At 65.9% G+C, this 21,246-nt stretch overlaps 1 protein-coding gene across 1 annotated transcript; it reads right to left on the bottom strand.

Moving 5' to 3' along the window:
- Window positions 1-1,496: 1,496 nt before the first annotated feature.
- Dpysl4 (dihydropyrimidinase like 4) lies at window positions 1,497-20,955 on the bottom strand. The gene is made up of 14 exons (XM_042672313.1): window positions 20,880-20,955; window positions 17,735-17,823; window positions 16,933-17,117; window positions 15,817-15,981; window positions 14,128-14,189; window positions 13,966-14,046; window positions 12,255-12,323; window positions 11,806-11,926; window positions 9,143-9,299; window positions 8,752-8,893; window positions 7,563-7,733; window positions 7,003-7,182; window positions 2,284-2,449; window positions 1,497-1,590 (listed from the first exon to the last, which is right to left on the bottom strand). The coding sequence occupies exons 1-14, from the start codon at window positions 20,916-20,918 to the stop codon at window positions 1,499-1,501; spliced, it is 1,719 nt and encodes a 572-aa protein (XP_042528247.1). The 5' UTR covers window positions 20,919-20,955; the 3' UTR covers window positions 1,497-1,498.
- Window positions 20,956-21,246: the final 291 nt, after the last annotated feature.

Below are 21,246 nucleotides of genomic sequence, written 5' to 3' on the forward strand. Positions count from 1 at the left end.
AGGAGGCCGCGGTTTGCAGAGCTGTGTGAACGCAGCATGCGTCTGCAGGGATGTAGGCCACCTGCTTTCCTGATCACCCACCCCGTCCTGGCAGGGAGAGGGCCAACACTGGCACGGTGGATGTCAGCCTGGTGGGTTCCTGGGGCCGCAGCTCGCCAGGTGTCTGGGCCACGGGAAACCCTGGTGGAGGCCGGTGGGGGGGGCGGGGGGGGGGAGCAGGTGGGGGGGGCGAGGGGGGGAGCAGGTGGGCCTTCCCCAGGGAGTGTGGGACCAACATGGCGCTAATGGGCCCCGGCTCAAAACAGCCTGGTACGGCCCCAGGAGCCCCTGCAGAGGTGGGCCTTCATGAAAAGAGGCTAAGGCTCAGAGGCTGGCTCAGCAGCTCGAACGTCTAGAAAGTTCTGATCGCTGGGTGGGACTGGCTGTGAGTCAGCGCTGCGGGGCTCCCTGCCCACCACCTGCCACCTGCTGAGGGTGCTCACCCCACATCTCTACTGCCTCCCACCCCAGCCTGTGCCCAGCCAGTCAGAAGGGTGTGGGTGTCCTACGTGACACACCCTGTGCCAGGCCCACGTCCTCATGCCCCTCCACTGAGGAAGGGCTCCACAGGTCAGGCCAGCCCTGCCTGTGGTGCAGAGTGGGCCCCGTCCACCCCGGTGGCCGTGGCCAGGTGTGGCTTCGGCACTCAGAGTCGCTGCTCAGGGATGCTGTGGGGAGGGTCTCTGGCTGTGCACACACAGGCGGCCTTGAACCCAGACGCCTTTAATCGACCTGATGTGTCAGGCTGAACAGCGGCCTGCCATCCAGGGCAGCGCGTGCAGATGCCTGGCTACAGTTTCCACGGGGCACAAAGCTGCTAGTCTAACACATCTACGGAAGCACACGTGTCACAGTCAAAGGAGGACGCCTCACTAACGGGTCAGAAAACCCCTGCAAACGGGCTGCTCTGGGAGCTCAGGTGTGGTCTGTGAAGTACCACGCGCCCCACCGGGAGGGGCTGCCTGTGCCCTGCCCTTCAGGTGGATCCTGAAGCCCCTGGCAGCTCTGCTCCCCGTGCCCGAGGGACAGAGCTGAGGGGTGTCTGCCCCCGCCGCGGGTGGTCAGGAGCTCCAAGGCTTCTGTGAGGCAGTGACCTAAATGGGCAGTGGGCAGCAGGCACGCCACGGGCTGGACAAAAGCCTGGGGTCAGGAGCCCCAGCGTGGAGCTTCTCAGAGGGAAGCGCTGGTGCGGAGCTGAGGCCCCGGGCACTGGTATGGGTTGGGGGTCACCTGAGCTGTGGCTGCCCAGCCCAGCCCCCCTCACCCTGGCAGTGAAATCTCTCCAAATTCAGCCCTCGGGAAGGAGGGGCGGGGGCATCTCATAGCAAGATCTAGGACCCCAAAGGAGAGCTTGTGGGGGAGGGGTAGACAAGGCCAAGCGCCTTTCAAAATCACTTCTACGGAATAAAGAGCCAGGAAGGGCCGCCGGGCCCAGCGGGGCCCAGGCCCTGGAGACGGCCTAGGAGAGCGAGGTGATGTTGGAGCGTCCACCAGGGGGCGCCATGATCTTCTGAGCTGTGCGTCTGGCAATGTGATCATCCGCTTGAGACCCTGGGTGTGGAAAGGAGAATAAGGAAGTGGCCGGAGGCCTCAGACCCCCAGACGGGAGGGGTGACGCCAGGCAGGCCCCCTTCCCCGAGGCTTTGGGGTACAGGAAGGGCCTGGGGATCCCTAGCATCTGTGGAGACAAAGTCCAAGGAGGACCCCCAGGAAGGACCCCCCGGAGGCCGGCCTGCTTTGGCCCTCTGTGGTCCTGTGCTGGATGAGGCTGCCCCGGGGCAGGCAGGCTGCATTCCACAGGGGTCTGTGTGCCAGGTGACGGCAGGACCAAGCTGCAGGACAAGGACAGGGACGGAGAGGAGGAGACCTGGTACAGTCGGCAGGGTGAACAGCCGCTGGGGCTCTAGAAAGATCTCTGAGGCCCCCGGAAACACAGCTGGGGCTCTGCCCAGAGGCTGGCGTGGTGGTTGGTCCCATGGCCTCTCAGCCATCCGGTCAGGGAACACACCTGGGCCCGTTCCCCGTGCGTCAGGGCTGATCCTCAAGGGCACAGGACGCCCTTGGGAAGCCCCTCAGCTTTCCCCCGGCCTCTGCCCTGCCCCGCATGCTTGATTCGAGCGGGGGGGGGCTCTTTCCTGCACTGGGGGAACAAGGAAGGGGCTCCTACCTCCCCACGGTTCACAGGGCCGGCATCTCCCACCCGCACCCCTAAGCCTTCCGGCCGGCCGGCTCCGGCTCACTCACCAGAGAGGCTGAATCCAGACTGGTGCAGGTTACGCACAGGCAGCACTGAGATCTTGCCGGAGCAGGAAGCCCGGGCCGGGGCGCTGCTCCCCGGCTTGGCGGGCAGCGCCACTTCATGCACAGGCCCGTCATAGAGACCTCGGGGCACCCCGTGGATCTCCGCCAGCTGAGGGCCGAGAGCGGGGTGAGGAGGGCGCCGGAGCACGGGAGAGGCACCACCTCCCTGCACCCGGCCTTCCTCACCTGCAGCCTACACTGCTGCACACAAGTCTCCCTCCTTAGTGCCCTCCCTACACGCCCAAACCTCCAGGTATGCACACTCACCAGCCCCATCTGCACACGTCCACTTGGCCCCGTGACCCCCATGTACATTCATATACCACCGCAGCCCCCTCACACCCACAGCAACGCCCTCCTCCTACACACTCACCCCAGAAACCCCTCCTCCTACACACTCACCCCAGAAACCCCTCCTCCTACACACTCACCCCAGAAACCCCTCCTCCTACACACTCACCCCCAGAAACCCCTCCTCCTACACACTCACCCCCCAGAAACCCCTCCTCCTACACACCCCCGGAGAAACCCCTCCTCCTACACACTCACCCCCCAGAAACCCCTCCTCCTACACACACACCCCCCAGAAACCCCTCCTCCTAAACACACCCCCCCAGAAACCCCTCCTCCTACACACTCACCCCAGAAACCCCTCCTCCTACACACTCACCCCAGAAACCCCTCCTCCTACACACTCACCCCAGAAACCCCTCCTCCTACACACTCACACCCAGAAACCCCTCCTCCTACACACTCACCCCCCAGAAACCCCTCCTCCTACACACCCCCGGAGAAACCCCTCCTCCTACACACTCACCCCCCAGAAACCCCTCCTCCTACACACACACCCCCCAGAAACCCCTCCTCCTAAACACACCCGCCCAGAAACCCCTCCTCCTACACACTCACCCCAGAAACCCCTCCTCCTACACACTCACCCCAGAAACCCCTCCTCCTACACACTCACCCCCAGAAACCCCTCCTCCTACACACTCACCACCCAGAAACCCCTCCTCCTACACACACACCCCCCAGAAACCCCTCCTCCTAAACACACCCCCCCAGGAACCCCTCCTCCTACACACTCACCCCAGAAACCCCTCCTCCTACACACACTCACCCCAGAAACCCCTCCTCCTAAACACACCCTCCCAGAAACCCCTCCTCCTACACACTCACCCCAGAAACCCCTCCTCCTACACACTCACCCCAGAAACCCCTCCTCCTACACACTCACCCCAGAAACCCCTCCTCCTACACAATCACCCCAGAAACCCCTCCTCCTATACACTCACCCCAGAAACCCCTCCTCCTACACACTCACCCCCAGAAACCCCTCCTCCTATACACACTCACCCCAGAAACCCCTCCTCCTACACACTCACCCCCCAGAAAACCCCTTCTCCTACACACTCACCCCCCAGAAACCCCTCCTCCTACACACTCACCCCAGAAACCCCTCCTCCTACACACTCACGCCAGAAACCCCTCCTCCTATACACTCACCCCAGAAACCCTTCCTCCTACACACACTCACCCCCCAGAAACCCCTCCTCCTACACACTCACCCCAGAAACCCTCCTCATACACACTCACCCCAGAAACCCCTCCTCCTATAAACATTCACCCCAGAAACCCCTCCTCCTACAGTCACCCCAGAAAACCCTCCTCCTACACACTCACCCCCCAGAAACCCCTCCTCCTACACACTCACCCCAGAAACCCCTCCTCCTATACACACTCACCCCCCAGAAACCCCTCCTCCTACACACTCACCCCAGAAACCCCTCCTCCTACACACTCACCCCAGAAACCCCTCCTCCTACACACTCACCCCAGAAACCCTTCCTCCTACACACTCACCCCAGAAACCCCTCCTCCTATACACTCACCCCAGAAACCCCTCCTCCTACACACTCACCCCAGAAACCCCTCCTCCTACACACTCACCCCAGAAACCCCTCCTCCTATACACACTTACCCCAGAAACCCCTCCTCCTACACACTCACCCCCCAGAAACCCCTCCTCCTATACACTCACCCCAGAAACCCCTCCTATACACACTCACCCCAGAAACCCCTCCTCCTACACACTCACCCCAGAAACCCCTCCTCCTAAACACACCCTCCCAGAAACCCCTCCTCCTACACACTCACCCCAGAAACCCCTCCTCCTATACACACTCACCCCAGAAACCCCTCCTCCTACAGTCACCCCAGAAACCCCTCCTCCTACACACTCACCCCCAGAAACCCCTCCTCCTACACACTCACCCCAGAAACCCCTCCTCTACACACTTACCCCAGAAACCCCTCCTCCTCTACACACTTACCCCAGAAACCCCTCCTCCTACACACTCACCCCCCAGAAACCCCTCCTCCTACACACTCACCCCCCAGAAACCCCTCCTCCTACACACTCACCCCAAAAACCCCTCCTCCTATACACTCACCCCAGAAACCCCTCCTCCTACACACTCACCCCAGAAACCCCTCCTCCTACACACTCACCCCAGAAACCCCTCCGCCTATACACTCACCCCCCAGAAACTAGTCCTCCTACACACACACCCCCCAGAAACCCCTCCTCCTACACACTCACCCCCCAGAAACCCCTCCTCCTACACACTCACCCCAGAAACCCCTCCTCCTACACACTCACCCCAGAAACCTTCCTCCTACACACACTCACCCCAGAAACCCCTCCTCATACACACTCACCCCAGAAACCCCTCCTCTAACACACTCACCCCAGAAACCCTTCCTATACACTCTCACCCCCCAGAAACCCCTCCTCCTACACACTCACCCCCCAGAAACCCCTCCTCCTACACACTCACCCCCCAGAAACCCCTCCTCCTACACACTCACCCCAAAAACCCCTCCTCCTATACACTCACCCCAGAAACCCCTCCTCCTACACACTCACCCCAGAAACCCCTCCTCCTACACACACTCACCCCCAGAAACCCCTCCTCCTATACACACTCACCCCAGAAACCCCTCCTCCTACACACACTCACCCCAGAAACCCCTCCTCCTATACACTCACCCCCAGAAACCCCTCCTCCTATACACTCACCCCCAGAAACCCCTCCTCCTATACACACTCACCCCCCAGAAACCCCTCCTCCTATACACACTCACCCCAGAAACCCCTCCTCCTATACACTCACCCCCCAGAAACTAGTCCTCCTACACACATACCCCAGAAACCCCTCCTCCTACACACTCACCCCAGAAACCCCTCCTCCTACACACTCACCCCAGAAACCCCTCCTCCTACACACTCACCCCAGAAACCCCTCCTCCTACACACTCACCCCCAGAAACCCCTCCTCCTACACACTCACCCCCAGAAACCCCTCCTCCTACACACTCACCCCAGAAACCCTTCCTATACACTCTCACCCCCCAGAAACCCCTCCTCCTACACACTCATCCCCCAGAAACCCCTCCTCCTACACACCCCCGCAGAAACCCCTCCTCCTACACACTCACCCCAGAAACCCCTCCTCCTACACACTCACCCCAGAAACCCCTCCTCCTACACACTCACCCCAGAAACCCCTCCTCCTACACACTCACCCCAGAAACCCCTCCTCCTACACACACTCACCACAGAAACCCCTCCTCCTACACACACTCACCACAGAAACCCCTCCTCCTATACACACTCACCCCAGAAACCCCTCCTCCTATACACTCACCCCAGAAACCCCTCCTCCTACACACTCACCCCCCAGAAACCCCTCCTCCTACACTCACCCCAGAAACCCTCCTCCTACACACTCACCCCCCTGAAACCCCTACTCCTACACACTCACCCCAGAAACCCCTCCTCCTACACACTCACCCCCCAGAAACCCCTCCTCCTACACACTCACCCCCCAGAAACCCCTCCTCCTACACACTCACCCCAGAAACCCCTCCTATACACACACTCACACCCAGAAACCCCTCCTCCTATACACACTCACCCCAGAAACCCCTCCTCCTATACACACTCACCCCAGAAACCCTCCTCCTATACACACTCACCCCCCAGAAACCCCTCCTCCTACACACTCACCCCAGAAACCCCTCCTCCTACACACTCACCCCAGCAGCCCCTCCCACAGCCAGCATCTCCTCTGACACAGGCCTGGTCACCTGCAGGGCCTGTGGCTCCTGACCCAATCTGCAGGCCTTGCCCGGCACCCGGTGTGATATAAAACCCAGAGTCTGGAGTTGCTCTCAGACCAGCCTGTGCTTCCCACTAGCACCCTCGGAGCTCTGGGCTCCAATGGAAGACGGGGGTGAGGCGAAGGCGTACAACCTCTAGGTTCATCAAGCCTGCTATAAAGCAGCTCCACGCCCCAATATTTAATAATGGGCCTGTGAATTCACAGTGCAGTCCCGAGGTCTGCCTGGACATCTTCGTGATACCTGAGTGCTGCACCAAGTGCTCCAAACTGGTGCAGCTGGGAGGGGAGGGGGGTGCCTGTGGGCCACACCCACCACTGGAGCCACCTCTGTGGGCCACACCCACTGCCCTGCTGGCTCCCTGCAGGCCACGCCCATTGCTTGCCCTGCCTGCCTGCCCCCTGCAGGCCATGCCCAACCATCCTGCTGGCCATGTCCACCAAGCTACAGGGCCCCTGCACTCGGCCAGGCCCTTACCCTGTTCCGGGCTTTGATCCTCTTGTACACGAAGTCCGGGAAGGTCTTCCGGGGGATGAAGCGGCCGGCCCCCGGGGTGACCAGGAGGGCCCCGCTCTCCAGCACAACTCGGCCCTGACTGATAACCACCACCGGGGCCCCCCGGCACTCCACGCCTTCCAAGATGTTGTACTCCACGTTCTGGGAAGACAGGCCCGCAGGGTGCCCATCAGGCCTGGCACGGTCCTGCGGGCCTCGCGCTGGGCAGAGGCCCTCGGGAAGCTGTGTGCCAGGCCAAGACCCCAACAAGACACGGTGGGGCCACCCAGCACCCCAGTTCTGATAGGAACTTTGCCACCCTTGCGGGCAGGCAGCGCCCTCTGCCTCTCCCCTGGAGGAGTAGTCAGCGTCAGCCCCAGGTGGCTTCAAGGTGAAGACTGACGTCCTGGGGAAGGGCCAGGGCTGGGGGGTGCAGACGGAGCCCCTCCTTCCAGGGGTGGGGACAGAGCCCACTCAGCTGCGGGTCGGGGGGCCCTCAGAGCCCGGGCCAGGCCCTGACAGGGGGGGAGCAGGCTTCTCACCAGGTTGTGGGTCTTGGCAGAGATGACCCTGGTGGCCCTCGGGTTCCAGATGACCAGGTCGGCATCAGAGCCCACAGCCACACGCCCCTTCCTGGGGTAAAAGTTGAAGATTTTGGCAGCATTGGTACTGGTCACAGCAACAAACTCATTCTCATCCATTTTTCCCGAGGCCTGAGAAGCAAAAACAGCGGGGGGGGGGGGGGGAGGGGAGGGAGGGATCAGGTATGGTGGACACCACCAGAGCACCCCAGAGTCAGGCAGGGGACACCAATGACCCTGACCAGGCCTGGGGTCTGACACGCTCCTGATCCCATGACCTTTCCCAGGGGCTCCATGTGATGCAGTGGGATGCCAGCCAGATAAGAGGTGAGCCCGGAGGAAGGGTGGGGACAGGGCACAGAGCCCCCACTCTCCAGCCTGGAGCTGGGCGGTGCATCTGTGCCCTGGGAAGCTGGGCAGAGCTGGTGGTGAGGACCAGTCCAACCTCTACTTGGGAACACTTGTGGTTGGGAGTTGGCCCCTCCCAGTGTCCAAACTGCCCGGCCCCGACCCACCACGCACTACCCCACGGACACGCACCCTTCCACACTGCCTGGCCCAGACTCACCATACTCTCCTCCACGGACACACGCCCCTGCACACTGCCCGGCCCAGACTCACCACGCACTACCCCACAGACACGCGACCCTGCACACTGCCCGGCCCAGACTCACCACACACTACCCCACGGACACGCGCCCTTCTACACTGCCCGGCCCAGACTCACCACACACTCCTCCATGGACACAAGCCCCTCCACACTGCCCGGCCCAGACTCACCACACACTCCTCCATGGACACATGCCCCTCCACACTGCCCGGCCCAGACTCACCACACACTCCCCCATAGACACATGCCCCTGCACACTGCCCGGCCCAGACTCACCACACACTCCCCCATGGACACAAGCCCCTCCACACTGCCCGGCCCAGACTCACCACACACTCCTCCATGGACACATGCCCCTCCACACTGCCCGGCCCAGACTCACCACACACTCCCCCATAGACACATGCCCCTGCACACTGCCCGGCCCAGACTCACCACACACTCCCCCATGGACACAAGCCCCTGCACACTGCCCGGCCCAGACTCACCACACACTCCCCCATAGACACACACCCCTGACACTGCCCGGCCCAAACTCACCACACACTTCTCCCAGACTATGGACATGCGCTCCTCCACGCCGTTGGTGCCCTCCGGGATCAGTGTGAAGTTGTCTTTGCCGACGGCCTTCTGGGCAGTGGTGAAGGTACAGTGCGCGCTGCCGGTCACCTGGAGGTCCCCGCTGGGAACAGGCAGGGTCAGGGGCCGGGGCGGCCCTGCCTGCCGTCAAGGGCTAGGGTGTTCCCAGCCACGGGACACTGAGAAGTCTGAACTGGCAGAGAAGGTGCCAGTGGGGAGGGCAGCAGGCGTGGGCGGAGCCACGGCGGGGGGTGGGGAGTACACAAGCAGGGTGGGGTTGGGGCAGCTCCCAAGGAGGAAGCCCCATTGGGGCCACGGCCTCCACACGGCTCTGGCCTGGGTGACTGCTCACCTGGACAGCAGGGCGCTGAGGTGGTCTGCGGTGGTGGGGTCGGGGCTGATGGGGGGCGAAGTGACAAAGGCCGCGGCCTTAGCCCAGTTCTTGCTCCAGTAATGTGAGCCGTCCGTGCCCAGGCTGGCAGTGATGGGCTCCCCGAACACAACCACCCCTGTGGAGGGCAAGACAGTGCAGGCCTCTCCCCCCTCCCTGCAGGGTCCCCCGGCCCCCCAGCCCCCCACCGCCTCTAGCTTGGCAGAGGACCAAGTCCCTGGCTGGGCCGGTGGTCGGCCCTGGGGTCCCAGGGCACCTGCCGCATCACCAGAGTCTGGCCAGCCACTGCCGGCCGTGGGCCAGCCCCAGGCTCTGGGACGGGCCTCACTCAGAGTTCTGGCCAGGCTGATGGGTGGGAGAAATGCTGGGTCAGGGTGGGTGGGGCTGCCCGGCCGCCGCCAGCACCCTGGGAGCAGTGGGGCCCGTGGCCCGCCCCAGGGGACAGGGCAGTGTCCCCACCGCACACCGGCTCCCGCCCGAGCCACTGGCCAGGACAGGTGGGGAGGGCGGGGTGCCACTGGGCACCAGACTCTGGTCCTACTTGGGGCCCCACCTTGGTGCGGTCCAGTCCCTAATAGCTAGCTAGGCATAGGTGCCCAACTCCTGCCGGGATGCTCCGCGTGAGGAACCCCAAGCCTTGCAGAGGTACCTCAGCTCCCGATGCCACAGCCGCTGTGGACATGCACTGGAATGGGGAGCCCCTCGGACGCAACCTCTACTGCCCCCCCACACTAGCCAGGCCCCAGTGCTTCACACGGCCCCCACGGGAAGCTGCTGCTCCGACAGCAGGAGGTGGTGTCTGCACCTCCCTTGCTGCACCCCTGGTCTAACCCAAAGAGCAGGTGCCCAGGGAGCTGGGCCACCCACAGGCCTCCTGTCAGGCCCGCACCCGCCACCAGAGGGCCTCGGGCAGCAGAACTGGAGGGGGCAGCACTCACCCCTGCGCTTGGAGGGGGGCAGCACTCACCCCTGCACTTGGAGGGGGGCAGCACTCACCCCTGCGCTTGGTGGGGGGCAGCACTCACCCCTGCGCTTGGAGGGGGGCAGCACTCACCCCTGCGCTTGGTGTGTGGGCAGCACTCGGCCCTGCGCTTGGAGGGGGGCAGCACTCACCCCTGCGCTTGGTGGGGGGCAGCACTCACCCCTGCGCTTGGTGGGGGGCAGCACTCACCCCTGCGCTTGGTGGGGGGCAGCACTCACCCCTGCGCTTGGTGTGTGGGCAGCACTCACCCCTGCACTTGGTGGGGGGCAGCACTCAGCCCTGCACTTGGTGGGGGGCAGCACTCACCCCTGCGCTTGGTGTGTGGGCAGCACTCGGCCCTGCGCTTGGTGGGGGGCAGCACTCACCCCTGCGCTTGGTGGGGGGCAGCACTCAGCCCTGCGCTTGGTGGGGGGCAGCACTCACCCCTGCGCTTGGTGGGGGGCAGCACTCAGCCCTGCGCTTGGTGGGGGGCAGCACTCAGCCCTGCGCTTGGTGGGGGGCAGCACTCACCCCTGCGATTGGTGTGGGGGCAGCACTCACCCCTGCGCTTGGTGGGGGGCAGCACTCAGCCCTGCGTTTGGTGTGGGGGGCAGCACTCACCCCTGCGCTTGGTGGGGGGCAGCACTCAGCCCTGCGCTTGGTGGGGGGCAGCACTCAGCCCTGCGCTTGGTGGGGGGCAGCACTCGGCCCTGCACTTGGTGGGGGGCAGCACTCACCCCTGCGCTTGGTGGGGGGCAGCACTCACCCCTGCACTTGGTGGGGGGCAGCACTCACCCCTGTGTTTGGTGTGGGGGGCAGCACTCACCCCTGCGCTTGGTGTGGGGCAGCACTCAGCCCTGCGCTTGGTGGGGGGGCAGCACTCACCCCTGCACTTGGTGTGGGGGCAGCACTCAGCCCTGCGTTTGGTGTGGGGGGGCAGCACTCACCCCTGCGCTTGGTGGGGGGCAGCACTCAGCCCTGCGCTTGGTGGGGGGCAGCACTCAGCCCTGCGTTTGGTGTGGGGGGGCAGCACTCACCCCTGCGCTTGGTGGGGGGCAGCACTCACCCCTGCACTTGGTGGGGGGCAGCACTCAGCCCTGCGTTTGGTGTGGGGGGCAGCACTCAGCCCTGCGCTTGGTGGGGGGCAGCACTCACCCCTGCGTTTGGTGTGGGGGGCAGCACTCACCCCTGCGCTTGGTGTGGGGCAGCACTCAGCCCTGCGCTTGGTGGGGGGCAGCACTCACCCCTGCACTTGGTGGGGGGCAGCACTCACCCCTGCGCTTGGTGTGGGGGGCAGCACTCACCCCTGCGCTTGGTGGGGGGCAGCACTCACCCCTGCGCTTGGTGTGGGGGGGCAGCACTCAGCCCTGCGCTTGGTGGGGGGCAGCACTCACCCCTGCGCTTGGTGAGGGGCAGCACTCAGCCCTGCGCTTGGTGGGGGGCAGCACTCACCCCTGCGTTTGGTGTGGGGGGCAGCACTCAGCCCTGCGTTTGGTGTGGGGGGCAGCACTCAGCCCTGCACTTGGTGGGGGGCAGCACTCACCCCTGCGTTTGGTGTGGGGGGCAGCACTCAGCCCTGCGCTTGGTGGGGGGCAGCACTCAGCCCTGCGCTTGGTGGGGGGCAGCACTCACCCCTGCGTTTGGTGTGGGGGGCAGCACTCACCCCTGCGCTTGGCTTGGGCAATCACATCGGCTGCGCCCTTGCTCATCACCTTGGTGACATACAGTGGGCAGTTGGCCTGCTTGGCGATGGTGATGGCGCGGTACACAGCCTCAGCCTCCACCTGGGGTGTGGGGGGGGAGGACGGGCACTCAGGGCATGGGGGGCCTGACCTGCATGTGGGGGGAGTTCCTGACCGCGCTGGGGACCTGAGACACCATGGGTCACACGCAGGATTCTGGGCCGGCCAGAGCCTGGCACCCACACGGACCTGTGCAGCCTCACACCCCACCCTGCTGTCATCTCAGGAAGGGCTGAGGGGGGACGGGGTCATGGGGCCTGGGAAGCCAGGGGACGCCTGCCCAGGCCACAGACCAGGACTACAGGGTGCTGGCCGCCTGGGGTGAAGTCTGGCTGGGGAAGGGGAGGCTTCCAAGACCCCCACCACTCACCTCCTCGGGGTGGCTGAGCACGTGGCCCTCGGGACCCGTGATGCCGCGTTCCAGCAGCTGCTTCTGCTCCTAAACAAACCCCGCAGGAAGCTTGGCTATGCCCCAAGGGATGCTGCGCCCTAAATGTGAGTCCCTGGCACAGGCCCTGCCCCCTCAGAGGCACAGAGAGCTCGCGGGGCTGGAGGTGGGGGGGACTGGAGCGGGAGGAGGGGGGGACTGGAGCGGGAGGGCTGGGGGGAACTGGAGCGGGAGGGCTGGGGGGAACTGGAGCGGGAGGGCTGGGGGGGACTGGAGTGGGAGGGCCGGGAGGGCTGGGGGGGGACTGGAGCGGGAGGGCTGGGAGGGCTGGGGGGGGGACTGGAGTGGGAGGGCCGGGAGGGCTGGGGGGGGACTGGAGCGGGAGGGCTGGGGGGGACTGGAGCGGGAGGGCTGGGGGGGACTGGAGTGGGAGGGCCGGGAGGGCTGGGGGGGGACTGGAGCGGGAGGGCTGGGAGGGCTGGGGGGGGACTGGAGCGGGAGGGCTGGGAGGGACTGGAGCGGGAGGGCTGGGGGGGGACTGGAGCGGGAGGGCTGGGGGGGACTGGAGCGGGAGGGCTGGGGGGGACTGGAGCGGGAGGGCTGGGGGGGGACTGGAGCGGGAGGGCTGGGGGGGACTGGAGCGGGAGGGCTGGGGGGACTGGAGCGGGAGGGCTGGGGGGGGACTGGAGCGGGAGGGCTGGGGGGACTGGAGCGGGAGGGCTGGGGGGGGGACTGGAGTGGGAGGGCCGGGAGGGCTGGGGGGGACTGGAGCGGGAGGGCTGGGGGGGACTGGAGGGGGAGGGCTGGGGGGGGACTGGAGGGGGAGGGCTGGGGGGGGACTGGAGGGGGAGGGCTGGGGGGGACTGGAGCGGGAGGGCTGGGGGGGGACTGGAGCGGGAGGGCTGGGGGGGACTGGAGCGGGAGGACGGGGGGGGGGGGGGACTGGAGCGGGAGGGCTGGGGGGGGGGGCTGGCTGCAGCCAGACCTCCTGTCCACAGCGGGACCTTCTGCCTGTCATTGCACAAGTGCAAGTGTGTGTGGTGGACACAGGCAGAGGCCTCTACGAAGTCGGGTGACCAACGGCCCCTCCAGCCACATGTCGTCCCTGGTCCCTGAAGGGTGCGGTCTCCCTCTCCCGCCACGACAGTCCCCGACAATGCCGGGGACGGGGGACCTCGGCCTCTGGGCTCCTGACCCCGGAGCAGGCCCGGGCCTCGAACCATGCGCTGCGCAGAGGTCCCGATGCCCTCAAGGTGGGACGGGCGGCCTCTAACTCTGCCCCACTGCCTTCCAGCTCAGGCGGGAGCGGGCCGGGAAGTCCCTGCGGCCGGATGGCGGCCGGCCTGGCTCCCTCGGCCTCCCGGATGGGAGGCCCCGGCCGGAGGGCTGCCCCCCCCCGTCCACCCCCCCTTCGTGCTGGCCCCAGGGTGCCCCGGTCGGCGGGAGGTGAGCCAGGCCGCGGCTCCCGAGCGTCCCCAGCAGAGGGCGCGCGCGGCCGGGGGCGGAGCGGGGCGCTTCCCACCCAGGCCCGCAGCCCACTGCAGTCCAGGGCATCTTGCTAGTGAGGGCGGAGGTCACAGGGCCTGTGCTCCGGGTGGCTCAACCTTTGGCCCCGGCAGGCTGTTTTCGGCAGCGCTCTGGAGGGCTGTGGGCCTGGCGCTGAGGCTGAACCCCCTGTCCCCCGGCCCCGCACCTCCTCCACGATGTCCCCGTTCTCGGCGTGGACCTGGGCCACGGCCCCCAGGTCCCGGATGATGCTGAAGATCTCGTACATCTGGGCGGAGAGAGGACGAGGTCCTGAGTGCGGCGCCGCGGCCGGGCCCGGCCCAGCGCCCCCGCCGCGTGCCGGCCTCACCTGCCCGTCCGAACACTGGCACCGGTCCCTGTGCGCCATGAAGACCAGGAAGGAGTTCACGCCTGGGGGAGGCGGCGGCGCTCAGAGGCGCGCAGGGCTCCTCCCGCAGGGCACGGGTGGAGCGGGGGTGGCGCCCATGCCCTCCCTCCTTCTGCTCAGGCCCGGCCCAGCCCCACCCACCTGCACCAGAAACAGGGCCGGGCCTGCCTGGCGGCGGGGCTGGGGAGCTCCGGAGGCGGAGCCCGGGGCAGGCAGGAGGCGGAGCCGGGGTGGGAGGCGGAGCCCGGGGCAGGCAGGAGGCGGAGCTGGGGTGGGAGGCGGAGCCCAGGGCGGGAGGTGGAGCTCGGGGCAGGCAGGAGGCGGAGCCGGGGTGGGAGGTGGAGCTTGGGGCAGGTGGGAGGTGGAACCAGGGTGGGAGGTGGAGCCAGGGGCAGGCGGGGCCAGGTGGAAGGCGGAGCTTAGGTGGGAGGCAGAGCCTGGGGCAGGAGGGAGGCGGAGCTGGTGTGGGAGGTGGAGCTCGGGACAGGAGGCGGAGCCCGGGGCGGGAGGTGGAGCCCGGGACAGGCAGGAGGCGGAGCCCGGGGCGGGAGGTGGAGCCCGGGACAGGCAGGAGGCGGAGCCCGGGGCGGGAGGTGGAGCCCGGGACAGGCAGGAGGCGGAGCCCGGGGCGGGAGGTGGAGCCTGGGGCAGGTGGGAGGCGGAGCCAGGGCGGGAGGTGGAGCCCGGGGTGGGCGGGAGGCGGAGTCGGGGTGGAAGGCGGAGCCCGGGGCGGGAGGCAGAGCGAGGCCCCAGGACAGAGCACGGGCCAGGGTCTTAGCACTGCCCAGGGCGCTGGGACCCAGTCAGGAGCAGCTACACTTGTCCACTAACTGGGCAGCCGGGGCCTGCACCCCTCCCCAGTCAGGGCTCAGCGGCAGCCCCAACCCAAAGCCAGTCCCATGTCCTGGACCCCCAACCCCCACCGAAGACCCAGTGCTAATACGTCCGAGTCTGTGTCTAATTCTGGTCAAATTCACTGCTCCGCTTGGCGGGGGTTTAGCTTCCAGACTTCCTCTGGCAGCAGAGCACATCCTCGGTTATAACCAGCTGTTCCCGAGCGGGCAGCGGCGCAGAGACCAGGGCTTCCCACCCCCTCCTGCGAGGGCCTCGGCCCCCGGGAAATGGGCAGCTGCCTCTCCTGCACCCCAGGAGCAGAACCGAGGACAGCCTGGCCACTGCTCCCCTGTATGAGGAGACCTGCCACAGGGCACTGGCTGCGGGGAGACCTCCACCCCCAGCCTCCTAAAGCAAGCCTCAACAGCCCTCCAACTTCTACTCAATGCCAGGCACCTGCAGTCAGGTCGGCCGAGGGCAGCTGGACACGGGTCGGGAAGGGGCCGCCTCACGTAGCACGCAGGCAGGTGGTCCGCTGGCACGGGGAAGCCCAGGCCCCTGCCCCCTTCCCAGCCCTGGGCTGTCGGAGCTGCTCTCACCCCTGTCCTTGGCCAGGGCCTCCGGCTCTCCTCTCACCCACCCTTGACCTCTCACCCTCGGCCTTTTTTTTTGGGGGGGGGGTCCAGTTGTGGGGTCTGAACTCTGGGCCTGGGCACTGTCCCTCAGCTCTTCAGCTCAAGGCAAGCCCTCTACCACTGAGCCACCTTCCCAGCCCTCACCCTGGTCCTTGACCAGGGCCTCCGGCTCTCCCCTCACCCTTGTCCTTGACCAGGGCCTCCAGCTCCTCCTTGGTGCTCTCGTGCCAGCGGGGGACGTCCATGTGCAGCGAGTAGTCGCAGCAGGCTGTAGTGTCCGCCCGCTCCCGCCACTGTTCGTAGGCCGCCAGCAGGCTCACACCCGCGTCCGGAAACACGTGGTCCACTGTGCAGAGCAGCGGGTCAGCCAGGCGCACCACGGGTCGGTGAGTCCCCCCGCAGAAAACGGACAGGAGGAAGACCACACAGGTGGGGGCCACCTTGCCCGCAGCTCCCAGGCCCCTCTGCCCACCCCGGCCTCTCTGAGCACAGAAGTGGGGTAAGAGGCTGGGCAGCCACCCAGCTCCAGTCAGAGTCCCTGCCCGGCAGGAGCTGACTGCTGTGATACTGCCCCCTGGAGGAGAGGCGGGAGGGGCTCCCTTGCCCCACCTGGCTGCCCCCGGGCCTGCCCCACACCACACTGGGCTCCTATAGCCCCACGGCCTCTGCGCCCTGTGTCTCTTCTGCCAGCCAGCACCCTTGCTGCCAGCGTTCCTGCGGTCAGGTCCAAACGTTAGTCGCTGGCCGCTCTAGGACATGCCAGGAAGCTGCTCAGAGCAGGGGCCGAGCAGGAGAGCAAGACACCCCTCAGAGGGGCTCGCGATGAACCAGGACCCCGGACAACTGTTCACAGCTTGGACCTCCTGCCTGTCCCCTCAGCCTGGCACGGGCAGGTGGCATCAGCACGGCCCCCTCCCAGCCACACGGCACTGGGGGCCTGCTGGTGGGGGTCCCTCCCTGCACTGAGTAAGCAAACCAAGCTGTGATGAGTGGGCCTGTCCAGGACCCTACGACCCCAGGGAGCTCCTCCCTTGACTGCAGCAAGGCCCACGCAGCCCGGAAGGGTACAGTGTGTGGCTTTTCCAAATGCAGGCCCTCGCCACCAGCCGGAACCAAGTGCATGTCCATCTGCCCTCACAGACCTCAGCCACGCTGCGGAGCCAGCCAGGAGCCCCACCAGAGGCTCTGGGCAGCAGAAGGCACTGGAGCTTCCCCAGTCTCAGATATAAGAAGGAAAACAACAGGTAAGGACGCTTCTCTGGATGCTGCCCCCTGGAGGCTGGGCCCGGACACTCACAGACCATGGTGGTCCCTCCGGCCAGGGCGGCTGTGGTGCCCTGCGCAAAGTCATCAGCGGGCGCCATGCCCAGCGCAGGCGCCTGCAGCCTGGTGTGCACGTCGACTCCGCCAGGCAGGACCATCAGGCCATGGGCGTCGATGGTTCGGATGCCCCCGGGGACGATGAGGTTCTCCCCGATTTGTCTGAAAGCAACAGGAGAGGCCTCAACATTTGGTCACACCATGCCTGCCACAGAGCCAGACCTCCAGTCCCGCAGCTCCAGGGGCAACATGGGGGCCTGGACCTGTGCCTTCCATCCCTCCCTTCCTGGCTCCTGCTTGTGCCTTCCAGACCAGCAGCCCAGAGAGGTCAGGATCTGTTAAGCACAACATTGTATACCACATCCTCCGAAGAGCTGTGGAGACACAAGACATATGGTAGCCTGAGGCCTCACGCTGCCGGGGGAGGGGCCAGGACTCAGGCGGGCAGGGTGGGGAGGGGGGAGGGGGAGGGGAGGGGGAGGGGCCAGGACTCAGGTGGGTGGGGGGGAGGGGCCAGGACTCAGGCGAGGGGGGGTGGGGGAGGGGGAGGGGCCAGGACTCAGGGGGGGAGGGGAGGGGGAGGGGTCAGGACTCAGGCGGTGGGGGGGGGGGGGCGCGGTGATCAGGACTCAGGCTGCAGTGGTGTTCAGGGAAAGGGGTTCCAAAAAGATGAACACATCCACCTGGCTTCCACCTAGACACAAACACCTGCATATGGGGTCACCAAAGCACACACGTGTGACAGCCTTGCACTCCACTCACGGGGAGTAGACACTTACTTAATCAAGCCATCTTCCACATACAGATCGGCATAGAAGGACTGGTCATCATTCACAATCTTCCCACCTTTGATCAGGAGGCGGTCGCTCTGGTGGAAGCAAAGAAATGGACATTTTTCCCTCTAGACTGAGCCATTCAGCTCCTTCTCCTGGGATTACCACTGAGACCTGTGGCACCATCTGTGGATGGGTAAAAGCAGCTCAGGCCAGCTGCCAGTGGCTCATTCCTATGACCCAGGCCACTCAGGAGGCTGAGCTCTGATGGTCACAGTTTAAACACACCCTATTCAGACAAGAGACTCTTGTGTCCAATTAACCAAATTAAAAGCTAGAACACCAGCCTTGAATTAAAACAAACAAACAAACAAGAGGTGGTGCACTGAGTTCAATACCCAGCACCAGCACACTCAGAAAAACTGCTCAGGTGCCTTAAACTGTCCATGATAACCGAGGAGTTACTATGCTCAAAGAGGGTGCTCAGCGCTGCAGAAGGGACTTCACACAGCCCTGCACCTGCTGCTCAGTCATGCGCTGGAGACAGAGGGCTGAGCCGAGCAGCAAGCACAGCTGTGTGCCCAGCCCACAGCCTCAGAGACCCTCCCCAACCATGTCGTCATCCACCTGCCCATGAGGCTGGGGGCTGACAGTGCTGGGCTTCTGCTGCCCGGAGCCCCCAGCAGACACAGTCCCTTTCCCCATCCCCTCCTCTGCTCCGGAGGCCCCTGCAGAGACAGATGGAAGCAATAAAACACGTGCACAGGTCATCAGACAGACACACAGAGCACAGCAGAGAGGCAGGCACAGGGTGAGAGGGGTGGGGCTGCCCAGGGCCGGTGAAGGCCCCTCGGGCTCTGTGCCAGGAAGCAGCCCGTGCAATGAATGGCCATGGAAGGCAGACAGAGTTGGAGTTGTACCACCCCAGAGGAAAGTGGGGGCTGGAACCTTCTAAACAGAGGGGCAAGAGGCAGGAGCAGGGCTCAGAAGGGCAGTGGTGGGGTACTTGGGGCCCAGTTCCAGGTGCTGACACCGCAGGTCATCAGCTGGTTTCTGTTGGACGCTGTAAGAGATTGACTTGGCTGCCATGGGAAGTAGGGAAATGGGTGACTTGGAGGTTGTCCACATGAGCTAGAGATCAGGGCCCAGGGTTATGGACTTGGGGGGTGAGAGATGGGGCTGGGATGAGTCCAGTGAGCAGGGCTTAAACATAGAGGGACCATGGGGGAGGAAGGGCAAGAAAGAAATCAGTTGGCCACAGGTTTGAGGCCGTCTAGAGGCTCTCCAAGTAAGTAGGCCAACGGCCTGAGGCTGAGGCTGGCGCTGGCTCTCAGAGAAAACCCTGGCAGCATGGGCCATGGAAGCTAAGGGCCAGGCTATCATGCTTGGCAGCCATAAAGCCTCTCCTAAGAATAAACCAAGTGGTCAAGGAGGAGTTGCTCCTGGTATTTCCAGGGGTCCTCAGGGGAGAGGCATGGAGAGACACAAAAGAGGGGAGGAGCCAGGGGGGAAGGCTGAATGAGGGGTCCTGTCCCTTCCAGTACTGTCTGCATCTACTAGGAAGCAGGGCGCACACCCGGAGCTCTCACTGCCCCTGGAGAGGCCAGGCCAGGGCCCCTGTTCCCAACTCCTTCCCCTAGGGAACCAACCCAGAGCGCACTGAGCTCTGCAGGGCAAGAGGTGAGGGAGCTGGTGTGCCATGCCCTGGCCTCGCTGACACACACCACTCGGCTGAACTTTGAAAATGGTGTTAATGAAGGGCCAGTCCACCACCACTAAGTCTACCAAAAGGTTGATGATAAACTAAGCTGCAGCCAGATTCGGCCCTCTACCTGTCTTCGTACAACCTGCACCTGTATATTGGTTGGGGGAAAAAAGAATATTACATGGTTCACAGAAGTGCCAAATGCATTAATATTAAGTGATTTAATAATAGTAGCAACTAATAACACCAGCGCAGTGTCACTGGATTAGTCACACCTATGAGCCACCTTGTACGTGGCTGGGACCGGCCGAGGCTCGAAGTATCAGCTGGTCCTAGAAGTCAGTGGACCTGGTCCCCAGCGCCGCGCCCCTCCCCACAGAGCCCGCCCCGCCCCGCCCCGCCGCGTCACTGCTCCCAGGCCGGGCCCGTCCCCGCACGACCCCACCATCCTCAGCAAACCCCGGGAAAACCCGCGCCCGAAGCCAAGGCCCGGCTGGGGGAGGCCGTGGTCTGGGGTCTCTGTTCGCAGGGGCCGAGGGGAAGGACGGGCTGTGCGATGCCCCGGCCGGGCCCCCGCGCGCCTCGCAGCTGGGTCCCCCAGGCTGCATACGGGGCGCCCCGCCGCCAATCTCCCCGAGGGTCCGGGCTGGCGGCCGCAAGCTGGGGACGGGCGGTCCGCGCCGTGCTCGCGCGCTCGGCGGGGCGGCTTTGTGTGCGGGCCGCGCGGCGGCCGGCCGGGGCCGGGGCCGGGGCCGGGGCCGGCCGGAGGCGCCCTCCGCGCAGCTTTGTCTGGGACAAAGAGCGCCCGCCGCCCGGCCGACAAAGGCCCGGGCCGCCCGCCGCCCGGAGGCGGGGCTCGGGGCCGGTCCCCGCCTTCGCGGCCGCGGGAGGGCGCGCACCTGAGCTCGGGGACGCGGGCCGCGCCGAGCCGGTCGCAGAGCGACTCCACAAGGCTGCGAGCCCCGGGCCTGCGCCGCGGCGCGCGGGGAGGGACTGGGGCGGAGGGGCCGGGGCTGGGATCGGAGCGGAGAGGCCGGGGCGGAGGGACTGGGGCGGAAGGGCCGGGGCGGAAGGGCCGGGGCGGAGGGGCTCGGGGGGGAGGGGGGGCCGGGACCCGGGCGCAGGGACTGGGGTGGAGGGGCCGGGGCCGGGATCGGAGCGGAGAGGCCGGGGCGGAGGGGCCAGGACGGAGGGGCCGGGGCGGAGGGGCTGGGGCCGAGACGGAGGGACCGGGGCGGAGAGGTCGGGGCGGAGGGGCCGGGACGGAGGGGCCGGGGCGGAGGGACCGGGGCGGAGGGGCTCGGGCCGGGGCGGAGGGGCCGGGCCGGGGCGGAGGGGCCGGGCCGGGGCGGACGAGCCGGGCCGAGGGGCCGGGGCCGGGCCCCGGGCGGGGCCGGTAGGCCGCGGGGCGAGGGCGCGGGACGGAGCGAAGCGGGACTGGCTCACCGTGATGCGCGGTATGCTCTTCTTGCCTTGGAAGGACATTTTGCTCCTGGACTGGCCTTGGACTCCGTCGAGGCGACGCGGGCGCGGGTGTGCGGGCGGGGACACACTCGGAGCCCAGCGTGTGCGCGGGGCGCCCGAGAGCGAGCGTGCGGGGCGCCCGGCTCCGCCCCCAGTCCCCGCCTCCGCGCACCAGGCCACGCCCCGGAGCCAAAGCCACGCCTCCGCGCACCAGGCCACGCCCCCGGGACCGAGACCACGCCTCCGAGCGCCCGGCCACGCCCCGGGGTTAAGCGTAGGCCGGGCTCCAGGGTGGGGCCCTTTCCATGTTCCCTGCAACCTCTCGTCGGGCCTAGAGCTCCGTCCTTCA

Source organism: Dipodomys spectabilis, unplaced genomic scaffold (genome assembly GCF_019054845.1).
Source record: "Dipodomys spectabilis isolate Male_0828 unplaced genomic scaffold, ASM1905484v1 ptg000693l, whole genome shotgun sequence".
Taxonomy (NCBI): domain Eukaryota; kingdom Metazoa; phylum Chordata; class Mammalia; order Rodentia; family Heteromyidae; genus Dipodomys; species Dipodomys spectabilis.